This window comes from Ceratotherium simum, chromosome 3 (genome assembly GCF_057802395.1).
Source record: "Ceratotherium simum simum isolate JZ-2026a chromosome 3, ASM5780239v1, whole genome shotgun sequence".
NCBI lineage: Eukaryota > Metazoa > Chordata > Mammalia > Perissodactyla > Rhinocerotidae > Ceratotherium > Ceratotherium simum.
The window spans coordinates 64988902-65012978 of record NC_141902.1 but is presented as its reverse complement, the minus strand read 5'-3'; the positions used below and the strand labels follow the sequence as shown (position 1 = coordinate 65012978).

Here is a 24077-nt window from a genome sequence, read left to right as displayed (position 1 = left end):
GTTGTTTCTATTTTTTGGCTATGTGAATAATGTTGTTATGACTGTTCATGTACAGGACTTTGTGGGGACATATGTGTTCAGTTCTCTTGGGTATATACCTAGGAGTTGAGTTGCTGTGTCATATGGTTACTATGTTTATCTGGTTGAGGAACTGCCAAATTGTTTTCCAAAGTGGCTACGCCATTTTATATTCCTACTAGTAATGTATGAGGGTTCCATATCTCCACATCCTCACTATCACTTGTTTTTGATTACAGGCATCTTAGTGTGTGTGAAGTGGTATCTCATTGTCGTTTTGATTTGCATTTCCCTAATGACTGATGATGTTGAGTGTGTTTTCCATGTGCTTGTTGGCCATTCGTATATCGTCTGTGGAGAAATGTCTATTAAAATTCTTTGCCCGTTTTTAAATTGGATTCTTTGTCTTTTTATTATTGAGTTGTGAGAATTATTTATGTATTCTGGATGCAACTTGTGTATCAGTATATGAATTGCAAAGATCGTCTTCCATTCTGTGGATTTTCTTTTCATTTTCTTGACTGTGTCCTTTGAAGAACGAAAGTTTTAATTTTGATGAAGTCGTGTTTATCTATTTTTCCTTTAGTACTTTGTACTTTTGGTGTCATTTTAAGAAACCTTTGCCAAATCCAAGGTCATGAAGATTTACACCTATGGTTTCTCTTAAGAGTTTTATACTTTTAGCTCTTACATTTAGGTCTTTGATTCATTTTGAATTAATTTTTTTTATATGGTAAGAGGTAGGTGTTTAGCTGCATTTTTTTGCATGTGTATATCTATGTATTGAAAAGACTGTTTTGTCCCCGTTGAATTGTCTTGACATCTTTGTAGAAAATCAGTTGACCGGCAATGTAAGAGTTTATTTCTTAATCTCAATTCTAACCCATTGATCTATATGTTTATCTATGTGCTAGTACTACATGGTCTTGAATACTGTAACTTTATAGTAATTTTTGAAATTGGGAGATGTGAATCCTCCAAATTTCTTGTCCTTCGAGATTGTTTTGGGCATTTTGGGTCCCTTGAATTTCCATGTTATTTTTAGAATTAGCTTTCTTCAAAAAAGGTAGCTTAGGTTTTGGTAGGGATTGTATTGAATCTGTAGATATTAACAATATTAAGTCTTTTTTTCCCCCCCACAAATACAGGATGTCTTTCCATTTGTTTAGGTATTCTTTAATTTCTTTCAGCAACATTTTTTAATTTTCAGTGTACAAGTCTTACACCTCTTGTTAAATCATTCCTAAGTATTTTAGGTTTTGTAATCTACTTTCAATGGAATTGTGTTTCCTAATTTCATTTTCTGGTTGTTCATTGCTAGTATAGAGAAATGTAATTGGTTTTTTTGTATATTATTTTTGTATCCTGCAACTTTGTTGAATTTGTTTATTAGATTTAATAGCTCTTTTTGTGTATTCCTTTGTATTTTCTATGTATAAGATAATGTCATCTGTGAATTTAGATAGTTTTACTTCTTCCTTTTATCTGGATTCCTTTTTTTCTTTGTATTTTTAAGTTGTCCTGGTTAGAAACTTAAGTACAGTGTTGAATAGAAGTGATGAGAGCGGACATCCATGTCTTCTTTCTTATCATAGGGGGAAAGCTTTCAGTCTTTCACCAGAAAGTATGTTGTAAGCCCATATATTTAATAGATGTTCTTAATCAGATTGAGAAAGTTCCTTACTATTTCTAGTTTGAGTGTTTATATCATGAAAAAGTGTTGCTTTTGTCAAATGTTTTTCTGTATCTATTCAGATGATCATGTGACTTTTGTCTGTCTATTAATACTGTGTATTACATTCGTTTTTGTATGTTGAACCAACCTTTCTTTCCTTATACAAATCCTACTTTATCATGGTATATACTTCTTTTCATATGTTGCTGGATTAAGTTTGCTACTATTTTCTTGAGAATTTTTGTGTTTCAATCGATATTTGTCTGTAGTTTTCTTCTGCTGTCTTTGTCTGATTTTGGTTTCAGTGAAATATTTTTGGCCTTATAAAATTAGGTAGTTCTCCCTCCTGACCTATTTTTGGAAGGATTATTGTTAATTTTTCTTTAAATGTTTGGTGGAATTCACCAGATGGTGAAGCCATCTGGTCCTGAGCTTTTTTTGAAAGTTTTTTTTTGCTGTTTCAATGTATTTATTGTAGGTCTACTCATATTTTTTATTTCTTCTTGAGCCAGTTTTGGTAGTTTGTATCTTTTAGGAATTTGTTCATTTTATCTAGGTTATCTGATTGATTAGTTCATGCTATTGTTTTATAATGCTTTTTATTTTTGTTACGTTAGTAGTAATTTTCCCTCTTTCTTTCCTGAATTTAGTAATTTGAGTCTTTTCTCTTTTTTTCTTGGCCTCTGTACCTAAAAGTTTTGCCAATTTGTTGATCTTTTTTCAAAGAATCAGCTTTTGCTTTTGTTAATTTTCTTTGTTTGTCTATTCTCTATTTATTTATTTCCCCTCTAATCATTATTATTTCTTTCCTTCTGCTTGCTCTCACATTCATTAACTCTTCTTTTTCTCTTTTCTTAATGTGGCAGTTTAGGTTATCGAAGTGGGATCTTCTTTTTTAATATTGGCTTTTACATCTATAAAGTTCTCTCTAAGCATTGCTTTAGCTGTGTCCCATAAATTTTGGTATATTGTGTGTTTGTTTTCATTCATCTCAAACTCTTTTCTAATTTTCCTGTGATTTCCTCTTTGACTCATTGGTTATTTAGGAATGTGTTGTTTAATTTCCACCCATCTTTGAATTTCCCCAATTTTGTTCCAGTACTGAGTATTAATTTCACTCCATTGTGTTTGCATGTCATACTTGGTATGATTTTAGCCATCTTAAACTTACTGAGACTGGTTTTATTGCTTAATATATGATTTATCTTGAAGCCCATTCCATGTTCCATTTGGATTTCTGCTGTCACTGAGTGGAATGTTTTATAGATGTCTGCATAGTTTAGATGGTATATAGTGTTTCTCAAGTTTTCTTTTTCCTCATTGATCTTCTGTGTAGTTGTTCAATTATTTATTGAACCTCTGATATTGAAATCTCTAATCACTATCTTCTTGTTGGATTAGCCCTTTTGTCATTGTAAAATGTCTTTCTTTGTCTCTTGTCACATTTTTTTACGTAAACTCAATTTTGTCTGACATTAATATAGCCACTCCAGCTCTTTTTTAGTTATGATATATTTTAGCATGATATATTTTGCCATCCTTTTACTTTGAACCTATTTGTATCTTTAAATCTGAAATATGTCTGTTGGGAAAAGCATGTAGTTTGATCACTTCTTTTTAATTCATTCTGCCATTTGTCTGCAGTGTTTAATCCATTTACATTTAATGTAATTACTAATAATGTAGGATTTATGTCTCCCGTTTTTTTTTTTTTTGTCTTATGTTCTTGTATTCTCCCATCATTACCTTCTGTTACGTTAAATAGATGTTTTCTAGCATACCATTTAGATTTTGTTATCTCTCTTTTTGTTGTTATTTTCTTAGTGGTGTTCACGGACATTCCAATTAACATAAGAATCTAATTTGGATTACTACCAACTTAACTTCAGTAATACGCAAAAACTTTTCTCTGTGTAGCTCTGTCTTTTTCCTCCTCCTTTGTGCTTTTATTTTCATATACATTACATGTTTATATTACATTGTATACCCATAGACACAGATTTGTATTTATTGTTTTATGGAATTGTCTTTCAAATCAGATAGGAGGAAAAAAGAGTTACAAACAAAAAATATTTGTACTTTGTTTTGTGTTTACATTTATATTTACCTTTATTTGTGGTCTTTATTTCATCATGTGGATTTTCTTTATTGTCTAGTCCTTTCATTTCAGCTTGAATTACTTCTTTTAGTATTTTTTGTAAAGCTCCTCTGCTATTGATGAAATCTCTCAGTTTTTGTTTATCTGAATGTTTTAATTTCTCCTTTAATTTTGAAGGATAGTTCTACTGGACATAGAATTCTTGGTTGACAGGCTTTTTTTTCAGTGCTCGAATATATAATCCCCCCATCTTCTATCCTTCCTGGGTTTCTGTTGAGAAATCAGCTGTTACTCTTTTTTTTTTTTCCTGTGGAAGATTCACCTTGAGCTAACATCTGTTGCCAATCTTCCTCTTTTTGCTGAGGAAGATTGGCCCTGAGTTAACATCTTTGCCCATCTTCTTCCATGTTATATGGGATGCCTGCCACAGCATGCCTTGGTAAGTGGTGCGTATGTCCGCACCCAGGATCTGAACCTGTGAACTCTGGGCTGCCAAAGTGGAGCATGTGAACTTAAGCACTATGCCACCGGGGTGGCCCTAAATTTCATTTTTAATCAATTTTATTGAGAAGTAACTTACCATAAAATAGTCATTTAAAATGTACACTTCAATGATTTTTGAGAAATGTATACACCTATGTATACAATCAAGCTATAGAATATTTTCATTACTCCTTGTGCCCGTTTGTAGACATTTCTCAACCCCACCTCCATTCCCAGAAAACTAATATGCTTCCTGTTACTCTTTTTTTTGCCTTTTCTAGAATTTTGTATTCCAATATGTACTCTTGTGTCTGGTTTCTTCCACTTGGCATAATGTTTGGTATTCATCAATGTTGATGTCTGTAGTTTACCTTTATTGCTGTGTAGTATTCCATTTTATGGTGTGTACTTTAGGTAACAATTTAGGAAGTTTATATGTTTTTTATTCTTTTAAAATTAGTACGGTAGCTTTGTTTTAAGTAAGTTCATAAAGTGTACATTATGTAATGAAAGTTCATTTCATTTATAGTATTCTAAAATTGTAATTATTTTGATGTAATTATTTTTTTCCTAGCCCCTTATTATTTCAGTTTAGCAAGATTTATATATATATAAATTATTAAGAAAATTTGCTGGCTCTGGAATATGAAAGTGAAGTCTGAATTTTAATAAGCATTAAGTTTAAAATTGATTTATTTTACTGAATAGCATAAAATACTACATACTTGGTTTTATTTCATTTATTACTTGCTTTCTTTTACTTTACCTGTACTACAGAGTCTGAAAGTGTAAGTGAATTGCTTTTCTACTATCTCTTTAGCATTTTGTCTCTTTGAGCTGACCTAAGCCGGATTTTCCATTTTTTTTTTTTAAATGAAATTAATGAGAACTGTTTATTTTGACAGGCCTTTGGAAATGCAAAGACAGCTCATAATAACAATTCAAGTCGTTTTGGAAAGTTTATTCAAGTAAATTACCAAGAAACAGGCACTGTACTTGGGTAAGTAGCAGTAGCAGGCTTTGGAGCGTGTTTATATTTTCACCATTGCTCCTTCATAACCATAGATTCATCATTTGCTCTTTAATGAGAATAGTGACGTTAGTGTCTGCACTACATTTTTTCCTCTTGGAAAAGTTCAAACCTGAGAAAAATGCTAATAATAGTGTAACACTCATACATTCTTTACTTAGATTTATTAAGTGCTAACAATTTACTGCATTTGCTATATCTCTTTATATTATGCATATGTTCATTTTCTTAAATTGTTTTTGAGTAAGTTGTGCATATAACTTGACTCCCTAATTACTGTATTTCCTAAAGCAACCACAATCATATATTCCTACATAATACAATTATTATCAAGAAATTTAATTTTGTTACTGTATTTCTTATTACACAGACTATGATCAGAGTCCTCTGGTTGTGCCAGCAATATTCTTTATAACTTTTTTTTTTTAATAAATAGACTTTATTTTTAGAGCAGCTTTAGGTTCATGGCAAAAATGAGTAGAAAGTACAGAGAGTTCCCACATACCTCTTCATCCTATCTTCCGGTTTCCCCTATTAATAACATCTTGGGTTAGTGTGTTCCATTTGTGTTGTACATTCTGTGGGCTTTGACAAATGTATAAAGACGTGTATTTACCATTACAAGTATCATATGGAATAGTTTCACTGCCCTAAAAATCCTCTGTGCTTCACCTGTTCATCACTTCCCACCCAGTAACCTTTGGCAACCACTGATCATTTTACTGTCTCCAGAGTTTTGCCTTTTCCAGAATGTAATATAGTTGGAATCAGGTAGTATATAGCCTTAATAGATTGGATTCTTACCCATAGCAATATGTATCGAAGGTTCTTCTGCGTCTTTCATGGCTTTATTTTATGGGACTGATGTTAAATATATATATAATTTGAGTATAATTGACATCTTTGTGCTTTGTAGAAATGTTTTTAAGTTTTTGTATTTCTTGTTGAGTTTATTCCTAAGTATTTTATTTTCACATTTTATTGTTATTATAAGTGTGATTTTTCTTTGCATTATATCTTCAGATTGCATATTGTTTGTATATATGAAGACTGTTGGTTTTTATATTAATTTTATATCTTACTGAATTATTTTATTGTCTTTATTAGTTTTACTGTTGTTCCTTTTACCTTTTCTAGATATATCACCATATTCGCAAAAATAAATACTTTTATTCTTTTTTCTGTTCTTCTATCTCTGCCTCTGATTATTTTCTGTCTTGTCTGGTTTCATACCTCCTATACTATGATAATAATTGTTTCAGACTTTATTTGAATGCCTTTACTTTTCTCCACTAGGTCAAATACTGGCTTTAGGACATTTTTTTCATGTTAATGAATTAAGCATCGATTTTAATTTTCTTTGAGTGTTTTTGTTAGTTATGGCTATTGGATTTTATCAAAGGCTTTTTTGGTATCTGTGGAGATTAGCGTGATTTTCATTCTGAGATCTATTCATATCATTATTTTCCTAAAATTGAATCATTTTGCATTCCTGGGAAAAGAATTCCACTTGGTCAGTACAAAGACATACACATTCATACATATATACATACATACACAGACATATTTATACACAAACATATATAAATTGGCTGTTATGTTTTGTTTGCTAGTTTTTATTCATGATTTTTGCATCCATATTAAGAAGTGAGATTGATCTGTATTTTTCTTTTTTTATGCTATTTTGATTATGCTTAAGTCTTATCAGTTTACTTCTGCATGTAAATTTTAAATTTTGACCAAAACTAAGTGCATTCTTTTCCCCAAAAAAACAAAAATAAAAACAAGAAGGATAAATCCTTCTTTAATGCCAAGTTTCATAGTTCATTTCTTTCCTGATTTGAGGAATCCTCAGTTTCCAAAGGTACAGTTGGAACTTTTACTTATAAAAGTGGGATGCAGTCAAGTTGTCAGGCTACTCTTTCCTAGTATTTATGATTGTGTGGTAGGAGAAGTTGATAATAGATAAAATTGTGTATATTGCTTTGTAAGTTACAAAATATCAATATATATATTCATTGATTCTTTAGACAATTTCATGAGTTAGGAATGGCAGATGTTTATTTTCCCACTTTATGAATTTAAATTAGGCTCTTATATGTTAAGTGACTACCTAAAAATGTTAAACTTTCCCTTGCATCAATGATGAGCAGAAATCTTCATCTTGATTAGTAAGTCAACAAATACATATTGAACACTTTTAACTTAACATTTTCAACAAATATATATTGAATATTTTTATCTTTCATTTTATCATTTATTAAGCAAACATTTTTGGAGTTCATTTTGAGTACCAGGCACTGTGCTAAATGTTGAGGATATGAAAAGATGTAATGTTCTCTGCCATTAAAGTTCTCATAGTCTCTTTGGGAAGACATATATAAGATGATTACAGTAAATGAGATAAGTGCAATGATTGAAGTATGTATCTGAAGGACTACAGAAAAAAAGGTGATTTTTATCTTTGGTCTTGAAAATTTGCCGGTCAGAAAAAGTGGGAAATCACATTATTGACTGAGGAACTGGCATTAGCAAATGAATGGAATCATGACAAGAGCTTGGTGTACTTGAGAAGGTAAATTTAGTGGCTGAGGATTATGGGCATAGTAGTCAGTTGGTTTCAGATTGTGACTAAAGCTGTAATGTTTATAATTTATCCTCTTGACACTGGGAAGCAGATTTAAAAATTTTTATGAAAAATGCCAAACGCCTACAAAAGTAAAGAGAATAGTATACGAAACTCCCACTCAGATTCAGTAGTTTTCAGATTTTGCCATATTTGCTTAATCTATCTCCCTTTTCTTTTTCTATGCTGATGTATTTTAAAAAACAATTCCAGATGGGCATAACATCAGTTCACTCCTACATACAGTTTAGTTTGGGGAGCAAGTGAAAGTAGAGGAACAACATGAATAGATCTTATTTTATAGATAGATATTCTTGTAGCAGTATAGCTCATGGATTGGAGGGGAGGAAAGAGAGATGTCCAGGAGTATGTTGGTATAGTTGAAAGAGAGAGCCTTTGTAGTTAAAATAGACCTGGGTTCAAGTCATGGTTCTGCTGTTTACTAGCTGTATGATCTATTTAGTTTTTGTTTTTTGTTTTGTTTTTTTGTGAGGAAGATCAGCCCTGAGCTAACATCCGTGCTAATCCTCGTCTTTTTGCTGAGGAAGACTGGCTCTGAGATAACATCTATTGCCATTCTTCCTCCTTTTCTTCCCTAAAGCCCCAGTAGATAGTTGTATGTCATAGTTGCGCATCCTTCTAGTTGCTATATGTGGGACACGGCCTCAGCATGGCCAGAGAAGTGGTGCATCGGTGCATGCCCGGGATCCGAACCCCGGGCTGCCAGTAGCAGAGCGTGCGCACTTAACCGCTGAGCCACGGGGCCGGCCCCACTAGCTGTATGATCTTAATGTCTTTGAATATCAATTTTTCCACTTGTAAACTAGAGGCAGTAATATTTGTGTGCAGGGTGGGTATAAGAATTTAACACACTAGTTTATGTTAGTTTCCTTTCTCCCGTTTTAGACAGATAAGATCCTGTTTCACTAGTTTAGACTAGAGATGATAATGGTAATTCAGAAGTGATCAGTTTTAATTACTAGTGGTGGTAGTGGCAATGCATTTGCCAAGAAGGCACATTTGAGCTTCATTTTAATGAATGAATGGAATCTACTGGACAGAGACTGGGAATAGACTAGGGAATTAGAAGTGGAAGGAAGAGCGTGAACAATACAGTCAGTGGTGAACATGATGTAATCTATGCAGAAATAGAAGTACAATGATGTACACCTGAAATTTTTACAATGTTATAAACCAATGTTACTGCAATAAACAAAAAATTTAATTAAAAAAAAAAAACAAACAATACAGTCAGAAGTGAATGGCATGCTTGAAGGAATAGCCTGTATTTGGGAGTGACTGAAATAGAGAGCATGCAGTGGGAGGGAACTGAGGGAAATAAAAGCTCAAGAGTCAAGATTTTGACCCCAGAGAAATTTGTGCTAAGTAATTTGGATTCAGTAGTCTAACGCTTTTAATTTTCAGACTATAGAACCCCTTTTTCCAGTGAGATCTTAACTGATTGCTCCAATTTAGGTAAGAGATATTGAAGACTTGAAAAGTACAGGCTAAAAAGAGAATAATATATTAGAAGTACAATTCATGTTTCAGTTCCTCATTACTTTCAGGATAAATTCCATTCTTCTGGCCTATAGTATATTGGTCCTTCTTGATCTAGGCCATTTGCCTATCTCATTCTCTAGCCATGTTAACTAATTGTCTTCCCTGAGGTTGATGAGTCCCCCCTTTCTTTTATGCCTTTACATAAAGGCAGTTCTCTTTGCCTTCTTCTGGTCAGTCTTTCAGATTTCAGAGTCATTTACTCAGTCACTCACTGGATATATTTAATGAATATTTACTATGTGCTATGTACTCACCCTTCATGAGAATTCTTTCTTACATGCTTTTTCCTTCTTGGATTGAATCTTATGTGTCTCTCTTGGTACAGCCGTAATATCCTGGTCATTGCTCTATAATAAACTTTATCAACTCAGTGTGATAGCTGCTAGTTTACCTATTTTCTCTACTAGTTTGTAAGCCACTTGAGAACAGGTAGTGTATCTCTTGTTTACATATTTGAGTGATGTTTATCACAGTGCCCAATTGATGAATACTTATTGAGTAAATCTGCAAATATTAAATAAATTGATTCCAGCATGTGGTAATAGCATGAATATGTAAAGAAAGTATATCTTTGAGCCTTATTTAGTAAAGTCTGGCCAAAGTATAATGTCTGAAAGAATGGGTAGTGGTATATGAACCTGGAAAGAAAGTAAAGTTTATGTCATGGGAGGGTCTTGTGTGCTGTGTTTTGAACTTCTGACTTGACTTTGCTTTATTGAAAAAAAGAAAAGACTTAATGAGTTTATGAATTTAACATGGATAACACTAATAGTGTCCATAACACAATTTTAATGGTAAATGTACTAAAACAATCTGAATAATAGTATTCTTTATACTTTTGTATCTTCTCTGAAAAAATGTCTATTTTAAATTAAGCTTTGTTATTTATATCAACCAATTTTATTTTTCTTCTAGTGCCTATGTTGAAAAATATCTGCTGGAGAAGTCCAGACTTGTTTATCAAGAGCATAATGAAAGGTACATATTTTTATTTATATAATTAGATCAAATTAACATTTGTATATGCAGATTGACTTTTAGGATCTTTGTATATTATGACCCTTAATTGAGTTTATACCATGCGTAGCTTTACGTATAATTGCTATGTCTGTCATGGACAGAACACAGCACTTTTTCAGAGGCTGCTAGGAGATTTTTTAATGAGTGTATAGAACTCTGTTGCCTTTTCTAAATTCTAGGCAAACTATCAGAGCAGGAAAACAGTGGTATCACAGGTGGTATCTTAAAGCTCTTTGTGAGCATTGTGCCTTTGGACCTTTTTCCATGTTTTAGTGTTCTTTCTCTAATTTGAGAAAAGTTTTTAATAAAGTTCTTAATTTCATTATAATATTTGAGGTATATGAGACTTCAGAGATGATATATGTAATTTCCTATAGATGAAGAAACCAAATATCAGAGAGGTAAATGATTTGCTTCATGTTACAGTGGGACAAAATAAAATTAAGATCCAGAGTTTGAAGTTAAACAGACCTGCATTCAAATATTGGATATGCCTTTGGCATCTCATTTAACCTCTCTGCTTCTTATTTATTCCTGTTTTACAGATGGAAAACTATCCTAGAGTTGTTTAAAGGATTAAATGAAATAACATTTTATAAAATACTCAGTGTGGTCCTTATATATAATAAAAGTTCAATAGTTAATAGCTAGCATTATCATAATGAATTACCTGCAAAGTTAGGATTAGAACTCAGACTTTTCTGTTAATTTTTTTGTGGCTAGCAGAAGAGGAAATCTGACTTAGAGGTGTTTCAAAATAAAGGGAAGACAGTTTCAGGAAGAGAATAGCTTCAAAAAGACTTACAGAGCTAACAGGTACTGCTATTAGAAAGTTATTAGTAACTTTTTCTAACACATTTTAATGGAGTGGCAGGGATATAAGCCTGATTTTCCTTGGTTGTGAAGAATCAATGGGAGGTGAATATCCAGAGCTTGTAAACTGATTGTTATCTTGTTGGATTTGATTTGCAGATGTATGTATAATCCTTATTATATGTTGCTGGATTTGGCTTGCCAGTGTTTTGTTGAGGACTTTTTGTGTCCATATTCATAAGGGGTATAGCTGTACGTTTTTTTTTTTTTCTCTGATGTCTTTGTCTGGTTTTGATATCTGGGTAATACTGGCTCATAGAATGCGATGGGATGAGTTCGTGAAGGATTGGGTTAATTCTTCTTTAAAATTTGGTAGAATTCATCAGTGAAGCCATCTGGTTCTGGATTTTTATTTGTGGGAAGTTTTGATTACTAATTCAAACACCTTAGTTGTTTTAGGTCTCTTTAGATTTTCTGTCTTCTTTAGTCAGTTTTAGTAGTTTTTATCTTTCTAGGAATTTGTCCATTTCATCCAGATTATCTAATTTGCTGGCAAAAAAAAATGTTTATAGTATTCTCTTATAATCTTTTTTATTTCTATAAGGTTGATAGTAATGTCCCCCCTTTCATTCCTGCCTCCCTGGCTATCTTGCTGCCCCTCGCTGGCATCCAAACCGTCTCCCATGCACTGTCTTAGATCTTTTGGAATGCAAAATACCACAGACTGGGTAGCTTATAAACAACAGAAATTTATTTCTCACAGTTCTGGAGGTTGGGAATTCCAAGATCAAGGTGCTAGTAGCATGCTCGCATTCTGGTGAGAGCCCTCCTCCTCGTTCATAACTCTTGCCTTCTTGATAGGTCATCACATGGTGGAAGGGGATAGAGAGCTCTGTGGGATCTCTTTTATAAGAACACTAATCCCATTCATGAGGGCTTCACACTCATGACCTAATCACCTCCCAAAGGCCCCACCTCCTAATACTATCACCTTTTGGGGTTAGGATTTCAATGTGGGAATTTGAGGGAAACACATTCAGACCATAGCAATCTTCCCCATCTTTGGGGTCAGTTTAGATAAAGGTTTGGAAATTTTGTTGATCTTTTCAAAGGACCAAGTTTTGGTTTCACTGATTTTTATCTATTCACTATTTTATTTCTGCTCTCATGCTTATTATTTCCTTCTGCACACTTTGGGTTTAGTTTGCTCTTTTTTTCTTCTAATTTTTTAAGGTGGATGGTCAGGTTATAAATTTGAGATTTTTCTTCATTTTAAAGATGAGTTTACAGCTATAAAGTCCCACTGAGCACTGCTTCAACTGCTTCCCATGTTTTGCTATGTTGTGTGTTTGTTTTCCTGTATCTCAATGTATTTCTAATTTCCTATGTGATTTCTTATTTGACTTAATGGTTATTTAGGAGTGTGTTGTTGAATTTTCACATATTTGTGAATTTTGGAAATTTCTGTTATTGATTTCTAATTTTATTGTAAGGTGGTCAGAGAACATACTTTGTATAATTTCAGTCCCCTTAAATTTATTGATATTTGTTTTAAAGTCTAACATTGTCTATCCTGGAGAATGTTTCATGAGTACTTGAGAAAATATGTATTCTGCTGTTGTTGGATGGAGGATTCTATAAATGTCTGTTAGGTCTAGTTGGCATTTAGTATTTCTCAAGTCCTCTTTTTCTTTGTTGATCTTCTGTCTAGTTGTTCTGTTTATTATTGAAAGTGGGTGTTGAAATAGCTCAGTGTTGTTTTATTGTTTATTTCTTCTTTTAATTCTTTTAGTTTTTGCTTCATGTTCTGTTTTTAGATGTATTTCTGTTTAGAATTGTTATATCTTCTTGATGGTTTGGCCCTTTTGTCCTTATAAAATATCCTTTGCATTTAGTAACAATTTTTGTCTTAAAATCTGTTTTATCTGATATTAGTGTAGATACTTAAGCTTTCTTTCAGTTACTGTTTGCGTGGTATCTTTTTTCATCCTTTTACTTTCGACCTATTTCTGTCTTTGAATCTATAATGTGACCTTTATAGACGGCATGTAGTTAGATCTTTTTTTTTTTTTTTTGGTGAGGAGGATTAGCCCTGAGCTAACATCTGTAGCCAATCCTCCTCTTTTTGCTGAGGAAGATTGGCCCTGTGCTAACATCTGTGCCCATCTTCCTCTACTTTATATGTGGGATGCCTGCCACAGCATGGCTTGATAAGTGGTGTGTAGGTCTGCACCCGGGATCCGAACCTGTGAACCCTGGCCCACCGAAGTGGAGGGCACGAACTTAACCACTACACCACTGGGCCGGCCCCTACATCATTTTTTTTTTTTCTCTATTCTGCCAGTTATCCACGTTTGGACTGGAGAGTTTAATCCACTTATATTTAATGTAATTATTAAGATAGGATTTGTGAATACTATTTTGCTATTTGTTTTGTATATGTTTTATGATTTTGTTCCTTTAGTCTTCTATTACTGCCTTATTTTGTATTAATTAAATATTTTCTAGTGTACCATTTTAATTCCTTTGGTGTTTCTTTTATTATATATTTTTTGAGTTACAGTCTTATTGGTTGCACTGGTGATTACAGTAAATATCTTAACAATCTGGTTTGGATTAATAATGACTTAATTTTAATAGTATACAAATAACTTTGCTCCTGTGTAGCTCTGTTCCTTTCTCCCTCCATTGTGCTGTTATTGTCATACAGATAACATCTTTCTAATAGTAGGCCCATCCTTACAGATTTATAATTATTGCTTTTTGCAGATGTCTTTAAAATCTAATAAGAAAAAAAGTGTTACAAACAAAAAATAATTTATAGTATTTTTTATATTTACCTATGTAGTTACCTTTACTAGTGCTGTTTATTTCTTCATGTTTAATTGGATCTTATTTAGTCTCCTTTTATTTCAGCCAGAAAAACGCCCTTTAGCATTTCTTGTAGGGCCCATCTGCTAGCTATGAAGTCTCTTATTTTTGTTTATCTGGGAATGTCCTGATTTCTCCTTTATTTTTGAAGGATAGTTTTGCTGGATATATAATTCTTGATTGATAGTTTTTTTCTTTCATTACTTTGAATATGTTATCCTTCTGCCATGATTCCTGATGAGAAGTTAGCTGCTAATCTTGTATTAGGTTCTCTTGATGAGGCATTTCTCTCACGGTGCTTTGAAAGTCTTGTCTTTGTCTTTCAATAGTTTTGATTTGTCTGGGTCTGGATCTCTTTGAGTTTCTCCCTCCTGGAGTTCGTTGAGTTTCTTGAATAGGCAAATTGTTTTTCATCGTATTTGGGGAGGTTTTGGTCATTATTTTTTCAAGTATTCTTTCTGCCCCTTTCTTTCCTCTCCTTTTGGGACTCCCATTGTGCATATGTTGGTGTCCCACATTATGCATGTGTTAGTGTCTGCTTAATGGTGTCCCACACATCGCTGAGACTGTTCATTTTTCTTCATTCATTTTTCTTTCTGTTCTTCAGACTAGTCTCAACTGGCTTATGTTCAAGTTCACTGATTTCTTTTTCTGCCTGCTCAAATCTGCTGTTGAGCTTCTCTAGATAATGTTTCATTTTAGTTATTATATTTTCAACTCTAGAATTTTTTTGATTTTTTTTTGTGTGTGTGAGGAAGATTAGCCCTGAGCCAACATCTGTTGCCAGTCCTCCTCTTTTTGATGAGGAAGATTGGCCCTGGCCTAACATCCATGCCCATCTTCCTCTATTTTATATGGGATGCCGCCACAGCATGGCTTGGTATGCAGTGTGTCAGTCCGCGCGCAGGATCTGCACCCATGAACCCCAGGCCGCCGAAGTGGAGCGTCTGAACTTAACCACTACACCACCACCCTGGCCCCCCTTTTTGATTTTTTAAATAAGTTCTATATATTTGTTGATAGTCTCTATTTGAAGTCACATCATTTTCATACTTTAGTTCTTTAAAAGTGATTTCCTTTAGTTCTTTGAACATATTTAAAAGAGCTGATTAAAAGTCTTACAAGTCTAATGTCTTGGCTTCCTCAAAAACAGTTATTATTGATATTTTTTCTCCTTTGTATACACTATACTTTCTTGTATATTTGCACGCCTTGTAGTTTTTTTGTTGAAAATTGGAGATTTTAAATAATAATTGGACATTTTAAATAATTATATGGCAGCTCTGGAAATCATATCCTCCCCCTCCCAGGATTTTTGGTTGTTGTTTTTGTTCCTGCTGTTTGTTTTGTGATTTTTCTGAACTAATTTTATGAAGTCTCTAATTTCAAGTGTGGCCGCTGAAGTATCTGCTTGGTTAGCTTACTTGTCAGGTAATGATTGAACAGAGATTTGCTTCGATTCTTGGCACAGGCCTCTCTATATGTATTGGACCATGCCTTTAACACGCAGGTAGGCATTTTATAATTCTGAGTTAGCCTTTACTTCCTGTTTGTACAGATCTTCAAGGTTAGCCAGAGGGGAGAGCTTCCTACTTCCTCTGGTCTTTGCTGAATGGATGTGCTGCCTTGGGCATGCACACAGCCTTACACATGCACGTTGTCTTCCAGATTTCTAGGAATATATTGGAGCTTTTCAACGCCTGTGTGGAGATCTCGTTTCCCAGCTTTTCCGTTCAAGTTTTTTGGTTAGGTTATTCGTTGCCCCAACATTTATCCACCACTTCAGGCAGCTGACACGTTCAAAAATTGACTGTAGTTGTTTTCTACATGCCCCAGGGGAGAAGATTTTCACACTGGGCTAACTCTGAGTCAGGTCAAATAAAGACAGTTTTGAACATGGCTTCTTCTAGGTAACCACCAGATAGTTCAAATAATGATATTTCTTAGGAACGAGGCTCTGAACGAGCTCTAACCCTGTTCTGCCCTTTTTAGGAAGCTGCCAGGCTTCTGGTGTCCACCATAGTTATAAGCTGTTGGTTTTGAATGCTGTCATGGAGCTGGTGAGCGGGAGGTCGAATAGGGCAAGTTAACGGCCACAAAGCTTGCTATTTTTACTGAGATTTAGCTGTTTTTCTTGTGTAAAGACTTTGTGGATTGCTGTAGGCTTTTGGTTAATTTCCAGAGTTCTGAGAAAGTTGATTCTGACAAATTTGCCAGTTTTCTAATTGTTTTATGGAGGAGAGAATTTTCGGAGGTCTTAACTTTGCTGTATCACTGCGTTCACCCTTCTCTTTTTTTTAATTTAATTTTATTATTTTTTTTGTGAGGAAGACTAGCCCTGAGCTAACATCTGATGCCAATCCTCCTCTTTTTTGCCAAGGAAGATCAGCCCTGGGCTAACATCCATGCCTATCTTCCTCTACTTTATATGGGACGCCACCACAGCATGGCCTGACAAGCGGTGCATCAGTGAGTGCCCGGGATCTGAACTTGCGAACCCCGGGCCGCCAAAGTGGAGCATGTGCACTTACTTACCCATTGTGCCACTGGGCCCGCCCCTTCACCCCTCTCTTTTGAATTCAGCATCCAAAACATCATTCTATTTTGAAGGAGTACTTAAATATTGAATTTATCATCTTTGTATTAAAAAAATGAAGCAAAACTGAAACATTTACTAATTAATGTTTGCTTTTTTTTCTGTTCAGTGATAACTATAGATCACGTTCATTATAAAGCCATACTTCTTTGTTTCCAACAGGAATTATCATGTATTCTATTACCTTCTGGCAGGAGCAAGTGAAGAAGAGAGATTAGCATTCCATCTTAAACAACCAAAAGAATATCATTATCTCAATCAGGTGAGAGTTCATGAAAAGCGTTTTGAAATGTAGGGCATTACTAAATTTTACATCTTGAGAAAAAGGTTTTTTTCTAGTTCTTCGTTTTCAAACCTGGTAATAGCTATTAACTAGCATTTTCATACATGCAATCTAAAAATATATGTGATGTAGTTGTCAGACCTAAAAATTATTATTCTTCTCATGAGTTGTAAAAGATTAGTTATATGTGTGCCTTTTGCTTTTTGTGAGACTCTTTGAGAGAAGAATAAGCTGTTGATAGGTACCTCCATGTTAGAAAAATGGTTTACTCTTTCCAAAGTGATTTACCTTTTACAGACCCCAGCATGTTAAATGTTACTAATAATTAATGCTTATCCTTGCAAGGGATTACTTGAAACCTTATTTGCATGTTTTGAAGTCTAATACATGTACCTTTTTGCATGATATTATGATACTGACTTAGAGTATGATTATTTTTATCTTTTAGTGAATGATCCCTTTAAACATTCAATATGAAATTCATCAAAAGAAATGATAATTATAGAAATGACTTAGAGAATTTATATCTTTCCTTGAAACTCAAAATTCAGTTCCATAATGAGTAATTCTCACAGCTTTTCATTACATTGGTCTCTACAATTTTATTATTCCTCATATTAACAAAAATTCTAGAATATCAGTGGAATTGGTATCACAGTAGATCACTTAAATAATTGATTGTCTCCCCTTATTTGTTAATTGTTAGAGACAAGATGTAATGTCTGGAAAAAATTCCTTTATAGTAATTTGAAAAATCCTTATGAAGGTTTTGATGATGGCTCAAAGATTGTAGTATGTATTTAGGGTTATGAAAGTAATATCTTAGACCTTTCCCAAGATATACAGCATGTTGTATAAGTGATATTTCTTAATTTTGAAACTACACATTTATATAAATTAACATAACTTTGTATTAATATATGAAGAATTTCAAAATTATTGAAATATCACTTTCTGATATAATTATAGGCATTTTTAGTGTATAGAATTAAGTAGATTAAAAAAAATTGTTGACTTAGCTTCTGAGTTTTTTCTCTTCCCTGTTTCAACTATTTGCATTATATTTGGGTGATTAAATATTTTCCTTTTTAAAAAGTAGTGATTGCCTGTAAATGAGCTGATAGTTGTTAGTATTAGAGAAATCCAGAGTCTCTTACTGTTTTTCTACATCTTTTTGTAATCAGTGGCCATACCAGACATATTCTTGTCCTAAGGTCAGTATTCATAGAACCTGGGACTCAGCACTTAATATAAATCTCAGAGTCACTGGACAATAGCAGATATGGATTGGTTACAATGATCTCCCAGAATCTGAATGTTTACCTGGTTGTTTCTTGTTTTATGCTCTTATACGAAATAACTTTCTTTGGATAGCAGCAGTGCTTCCTGAACACTTACATCTAAGAGATGGTTAGAAAAGTGTAATAACCATTACTGCTACCTAACTAATCTGCCTTACTTTCAGATAACAAAGAAACCCCTCAGACAGAGCTGGGATGATTATTGCTATGACTCTGAGCCGGTCAGTACAAGTACATAAATATTCTATGTTCCTGTTAAAGGATCCTCACCTTGCTTATTTTCATCTGTCTCATGACTTAGAAAGAAAATCAGCTGAAATACTAAAAAAGAATCTAGGAAAGAAGAGAAATCAGTATTTAATTTTTTTGAATTGATTTATTTGTTTATTGGTTAAAAACCAGTCAATTTACTTTTTTGAATTTTTTTTGTTGCTAATGTTTAGTCTCTATTCGGTACTTATTTTGACAAACAATAAATTGAATGCATTCCTGATTTTTCAGCAATGATGTAGATCCTTCTGAATTATAGATTTTTTTCCTTGAGAATTATTTTTTTTTCAATTATTTTTTAGTAGTTTCATTACTCACATATTATGAGTAGTATTTATTGTGTATTTAAAAGTTAAATCCTTCCTGTTGTATGTATCAGTTAACAGTCTTTTCACGTAATGAATACATATATATTTTTTCTTTGATTTTTTTTTTTAATAGCAAGAGAGGCTGTAGCCTGTATGTAATTTTCCAAAAATTAAGAATTGAAATTCCTATAAATAAGATTATATGTTTTAAATTGAGTGATTTAAGGGCATATATGATGTGATGTAAAATGCGTAGGTAAATTTAGCTTCATTTGTTATATTTTACGAGGACAAATTTGTAATCATAAACAGAGCACAAAAAATCTTTTTCTTTCACTTCAGTTTGCAATTAGGTCAGGTGTAAGAGGCTGAAAACATTCATCTATATCTATATCTATTAATTAACTAGTGAACTGATTTTTTAACTGTTCCTCCTGGAAACATATAATGTCTTAGTCCTTGCTTTAAATAACCATTACTTTAATTTTTCACTACATGTGATTACATACCTCACTAATTACAATTAAAAACTGGCCTCTTTCAGAGTTGAGAAGGACCAGTAATTATGAATATTAATTTTTTCCTTCAGACAAAGTTTAATTGCGTGACCGTTTCATAATAAATCAAGTAATTTATAGTTTCAGATTGTACATTTTGGAAAATAAATTTTAAACATTTAAATTTATAGATTCTGATAAATTTTAGTAGAAAAAGTTTATACTGTTTTGCCACTCTTCAGAAGCTTCTGTCTTTCACTTCCTACACCAGGTGACCGTGCCTCATTGGAAAGTAGGTAGGAGACTGGGAAACTCATATGGCAACTATAAGACTTGATTGCCTGTTTAGAGCTTACAATGAAATCGTGAACTGATCTGCTATTATTTAGAGGCAGTCTAAGTTAATGCTTAAGAATTTGGGCTCAGAAATAGACAGATCTGACTTGGATACTAGTTCATCCACTTACTAGTTTTGAGAACCTGAGCAAATCACTTAATTGTTTTGTTTCCATCATCTATTTAAGGGGATAATAATGGTCTTTGTCTTTAACTTTTGTGAGTATTAAATTAGACAATGCATATAAACATCTTGATAGAGTGCTTAATACTTAGTAAGTGCACAATAAATGTTTCCATCATTGCTGCTATCATTGAAATCATCATTCATCTTTTCCTTTTAGAAAAACTTTGTAGCCATACTCTCCTACTCTCTTAACATTACTTTCATCACTATCCTCCCTTTTAGTGTGCTTTCAGATGTGTTACAGTTTTAACTTTGATTAATTTCTGCTTTTGTCTCAGAAGTTAGTTAATGAAACAAGCAGTCAATCTCAGGATCTTTTGGTTTGTTCTTTTCACTTAACTCTTCATAGTGTATTTGGGAGCAAACTAAACTTTATTTCCCTCTGAGTTATTAGAACTTAAGTGACTAGCTTTATAGGAAGAGAGGATTGTTAAGGACTGTTTTGCCATTTGTGCTGTATTACTTATCATACATTTTATGTAATTGTATAAATGATCCCAAGGGGAACTATAGTATGAAAATTGCTTTCAATAAGGGAACTGTTGTTGCCTGTTATATGGTGATTTAATTCCTTTTAAGGGTTATCCTGTTAAATAAGATCAAGCAACTAGTGTTGCCTAAGAGAGACCAGAGGATTTAGAACTGAATGGATTTTGGTTTGGCCATCTCTGTTATTTAGGCCAGTTATTTAACCTCCAAGTCTATTTTCTTCCCTAGAAATGTACATATGATTATGTATACATACGTGTAATTGTCTTCTTGTGTTCTGAGGATTTAGTGAGATTATACATGTCAAATGACTCTCATAGTGACTGATATGTAGAAGATATTTAGTAAATGCTAATTTCCCTTCTTTAACTGGTAATAATCTATTCAAATAATTTTACCTTAAAGCATGTTTTGAATAACTTTAATGTAAAAGGTTAGTCTCCCCTAATTTTTTATTTTATTTTTTTGGCGAGGAAGATCAGCCCTGAGCTAACATCCCTTGCCAATCTTCCTCTTTTTGGTGTGGAAGATTGGCCCTGTGCTAACATCCCTGTGCATGTTCCTCTGTTTTGTATATGGGATGCTGCCACAGCATGGCTTGATGAGCGGTGTGTAGGTCTGCGCCTGAGATTCGAACCTGCGAACCCCAGGGCACCGAAGCACAGCACGTGAACTTAACCACTATGCCACTGGGCCGGCCCCTCCCCTAATTTTTTTATTTACCTGAACCAAGCTTTGAATGATTTTAGGATCTATCAGGCAAAGATTTAATGAGAATTGTTATAATAAGTGATAGTCTCAGGACACTATCATGTCCACTATGACACGGAGGGATGGAAACTTACGATCCTGTTGAGATCAAGTTCCCACCCTGGTCATTACTTAACCTTTACAGGAACCCAGACATCTGTATAATACCTGGCAACCCATTTTCCCATGAGGTGGTCTTGCTGCAGTGCTTTCAGGGATCCTGATGCAACTTGGGTAGAATCGTTTGAATCCATAATGTTTCTATTCTCCTTATTTTAAGTATTTCTACAGCATAAAGACTCCTACTGCCATTCTCCGACAGTTTGTAAGTGCGTGGTCATTGCCTCAAATACTGCCTTTCTGACTTTACTCTTCACCATCTGCCAGTCCAATATGAGGTCTCTGTATGCTGTGCAACTTCCTTTTTGTGTTTTTCCATTTAAAAACCACTTTAACGTCCATATTATATTTGATCATTCTAAAACCACTGGTTGGAGTTACTTTGATTACCTTTCTCACAAGAAGCAACAATGGCTCAGAATTTAAGTGACTTCCCCCATGGTGGTGAAGCAAATTAATAATGTAACTGGGTTTCCAGTCTGTGTTCTTTATATTTTTTCCTTAAATGATCTCTAGCATCTTTATTAACTCTCAGTCAATTATTCTGATTTATGTCCTGTACTATCAACTTGTAGTTATAAAAAAGTATAATACCGTTATAAGAAATATAGACAATGTAGAAAGAAGTGTCTAATTTAACTGTACTCTTTACTTTCTCTTCCTCAACCCATATTAAATGCTTACTACATGCCAGTCTTATCGTAGGCACTTGTAGATAAGAAAGGATTCTCATCATTCCACACAAAGGGAAAAAGGCTGATAGCATGAAAGAACATTTTGGTGTGCTTGTAGGGAGTGTGCGGTGGCATGTTATCAAGCAAGACTAGAGCTTGAGCTGAGTTGGACAAGAGGAATCAGCTATCTTTTTTCAGTGGAAAAGGTTGTAACAGTTATTGGTTAGTTCTCTGCCTTATTCTTTGAACCTTACCATTTCATTGTTCTCTGAGTGACTTCCAACAGCCAGTATTTGTATCTGGGTGCCTGGAGGCTTTTCTCAGAATGCTGGAAGGCCTTTGTGCTCTTGCATGGCCCCCTGGAAGAGCCTGGGAATTAACAGCTCCCTCCCCATATCTCTAGATGTCCTCAACCAGTGACTGATGGGAGATGGTATACAAATGCTCCAGCTTCCTCACCTTTCTGTGTTTTACACTGTTTCCCAGAGATTACTCTGGGATTAAACTCCAGTTACCCACTGTGGTGGGTACTTTAATATTATACCCTATTTAGGCTACACTGCCTTCCCTATTTTATTTTCCCATTCCCTTACTATTTGTACTGAATTGTGGTCTCAAGGTCTACTTCCATAGGAACCTAAATTAAGATAAGGATATTTTCTGGTCTAGTAGATTAGTCCATCCTTAGCTTTTCTAATACTGTTGTCGTCAGGGAAACAGTAAAGGTCATCAGTACATGTTTTTCAAAATTAGTTATGATTTTGGTGTTCATTGAGACCACTTTGTATTTCTGAAGAACATTCGATTATGGATAACAGCAAATATAAATGTATTTATATTTTAGTGCTTCTTTCAATTTACTTTCTCTGTATTTTGTATACGCTGTTTTATTCATTGTTGGGGCAGATAAGGACACTGTCACTTACGAGAATCATTGCTATATTATTGAGTTTACACAAGTGGAGACATAGCTTTTTTTCCCCTCACGTATTCATTGTAGAAAAATGTTTACTAAATCATAAAGTAAATGAACTGTTTGTGGTTTTAGGGGGAAGAGAAGCAAGAGCTTTTTAAAAAGCGTTACTATAGGTAAAAGAAAAATGTGTTAACTTAAAATTTTTTTGAGAGTAGAACATTGGTATGTCTGTAGAAATGTATCTTAAAATTGCTTACCCAAAATTTTATAGGCAGAAAATTAAATGCTTGGGTTCTCAGAAAGAAGTTTTCTTGAAGTGAATTTAAAATTTTAAGCTATGCATGTGTACCTTTCTATGTAGAGAATAAAAATATTTTTAACAGCATTCTAAAATTTAATATTTACTTTTAAACTTTATATTTAGATGTATTCATTAACTCATTCTTACAGTGCCTGAGTGGGTTGTACATGGTAGATACTCGATAAATACTTTTTATTTTTTTTATTTTTTATTTTTTTGGTGAGGAACACTGGCCCTGAGCTAACATCTATTGCCAATCCTCTTCCCCTTTTTTTTTTTTCCCTTTTTTCTCCCCAAAGCCTGAGTATATAGTTGTATGTCGTAGTTGCACATCCTTCTAGTTGCTGTATGTGGGATGCCGCCTCAGCATGGCCAGACAAGCGGTGTGTCAGTGTGCGCCCAGGATCTGAACCTGGGCCGCCAGCAGCGGAGCATGCTCACTTAACCGCTAAGCCACCGGGCCGGCCCCTTGATAAAGACTTTTTAAAAAATAAATGAGTACTTTATTTATCAAAAATGAATGTTTCATTCAATTCAATACTTATTCAATAGGTCAATGGTTATGTATTTACTTCAGTAATTACCCACTGTGTTCTTGGCACACTGACTTGATGCTGGAGATCTACAGTAAATAAGACAGATAACAGTTCATGTGTTTACTGAGTACTTGATGCAACAGTCCTTAGGAAGATAGGCATTAAAAAAGTAAATGTGTGAGGAGGTTTTTGGAAGTGTAAGTGTAAGGGACTATGAGAACATAGAGTAAAGAGACTTAAAGACATTTATTGTTTTAAAGATTTAGACTATGTGTACAGTGTTAATGTTTGACTTTTTGGGGAACTGAAATGCAAG

The 24077-nt window shown here is 33.7% G+C and overlaps 1 protein-coding gene across 16 annotated transcripts in view; it reads left to right on the top strand.

Moving 5' to 3' along the window:
• MYO9A (myosin IXA) overlaps nucleotides 1-24077 on the top strand; it is a 273318-nt gene that overhangs the window by 59285 nt on the left and 189956 nt on the right. For 15 of the 16 annotated variants that reach the window (XM_087428635.1, XM_087428628.1, XM_014780883.2 and 12 more), the window contains 4 exons: nucleotides 5180-5274; nucleotides 10409-10471; nucleotides 16956-17055; nucleotides 18542-18598. In XM_087428635.1, the coding sequence (XP_087284761.1) occupies nucleotides 5180-5274; nucleotides 10409-10471; nucleotides 16956-17055; nucleotides 18542-18598 (315 nt within the window). The remainder of the gene's footprint in view (nucleotides 1-5179; nucleotides 5275-10408; nucleotides 10472-16955; nucleotides 17056-18541; nucleotides 18599-24077) is intronic. The other variant, XM_087428637.1, reaches the window with a different exon arrangement.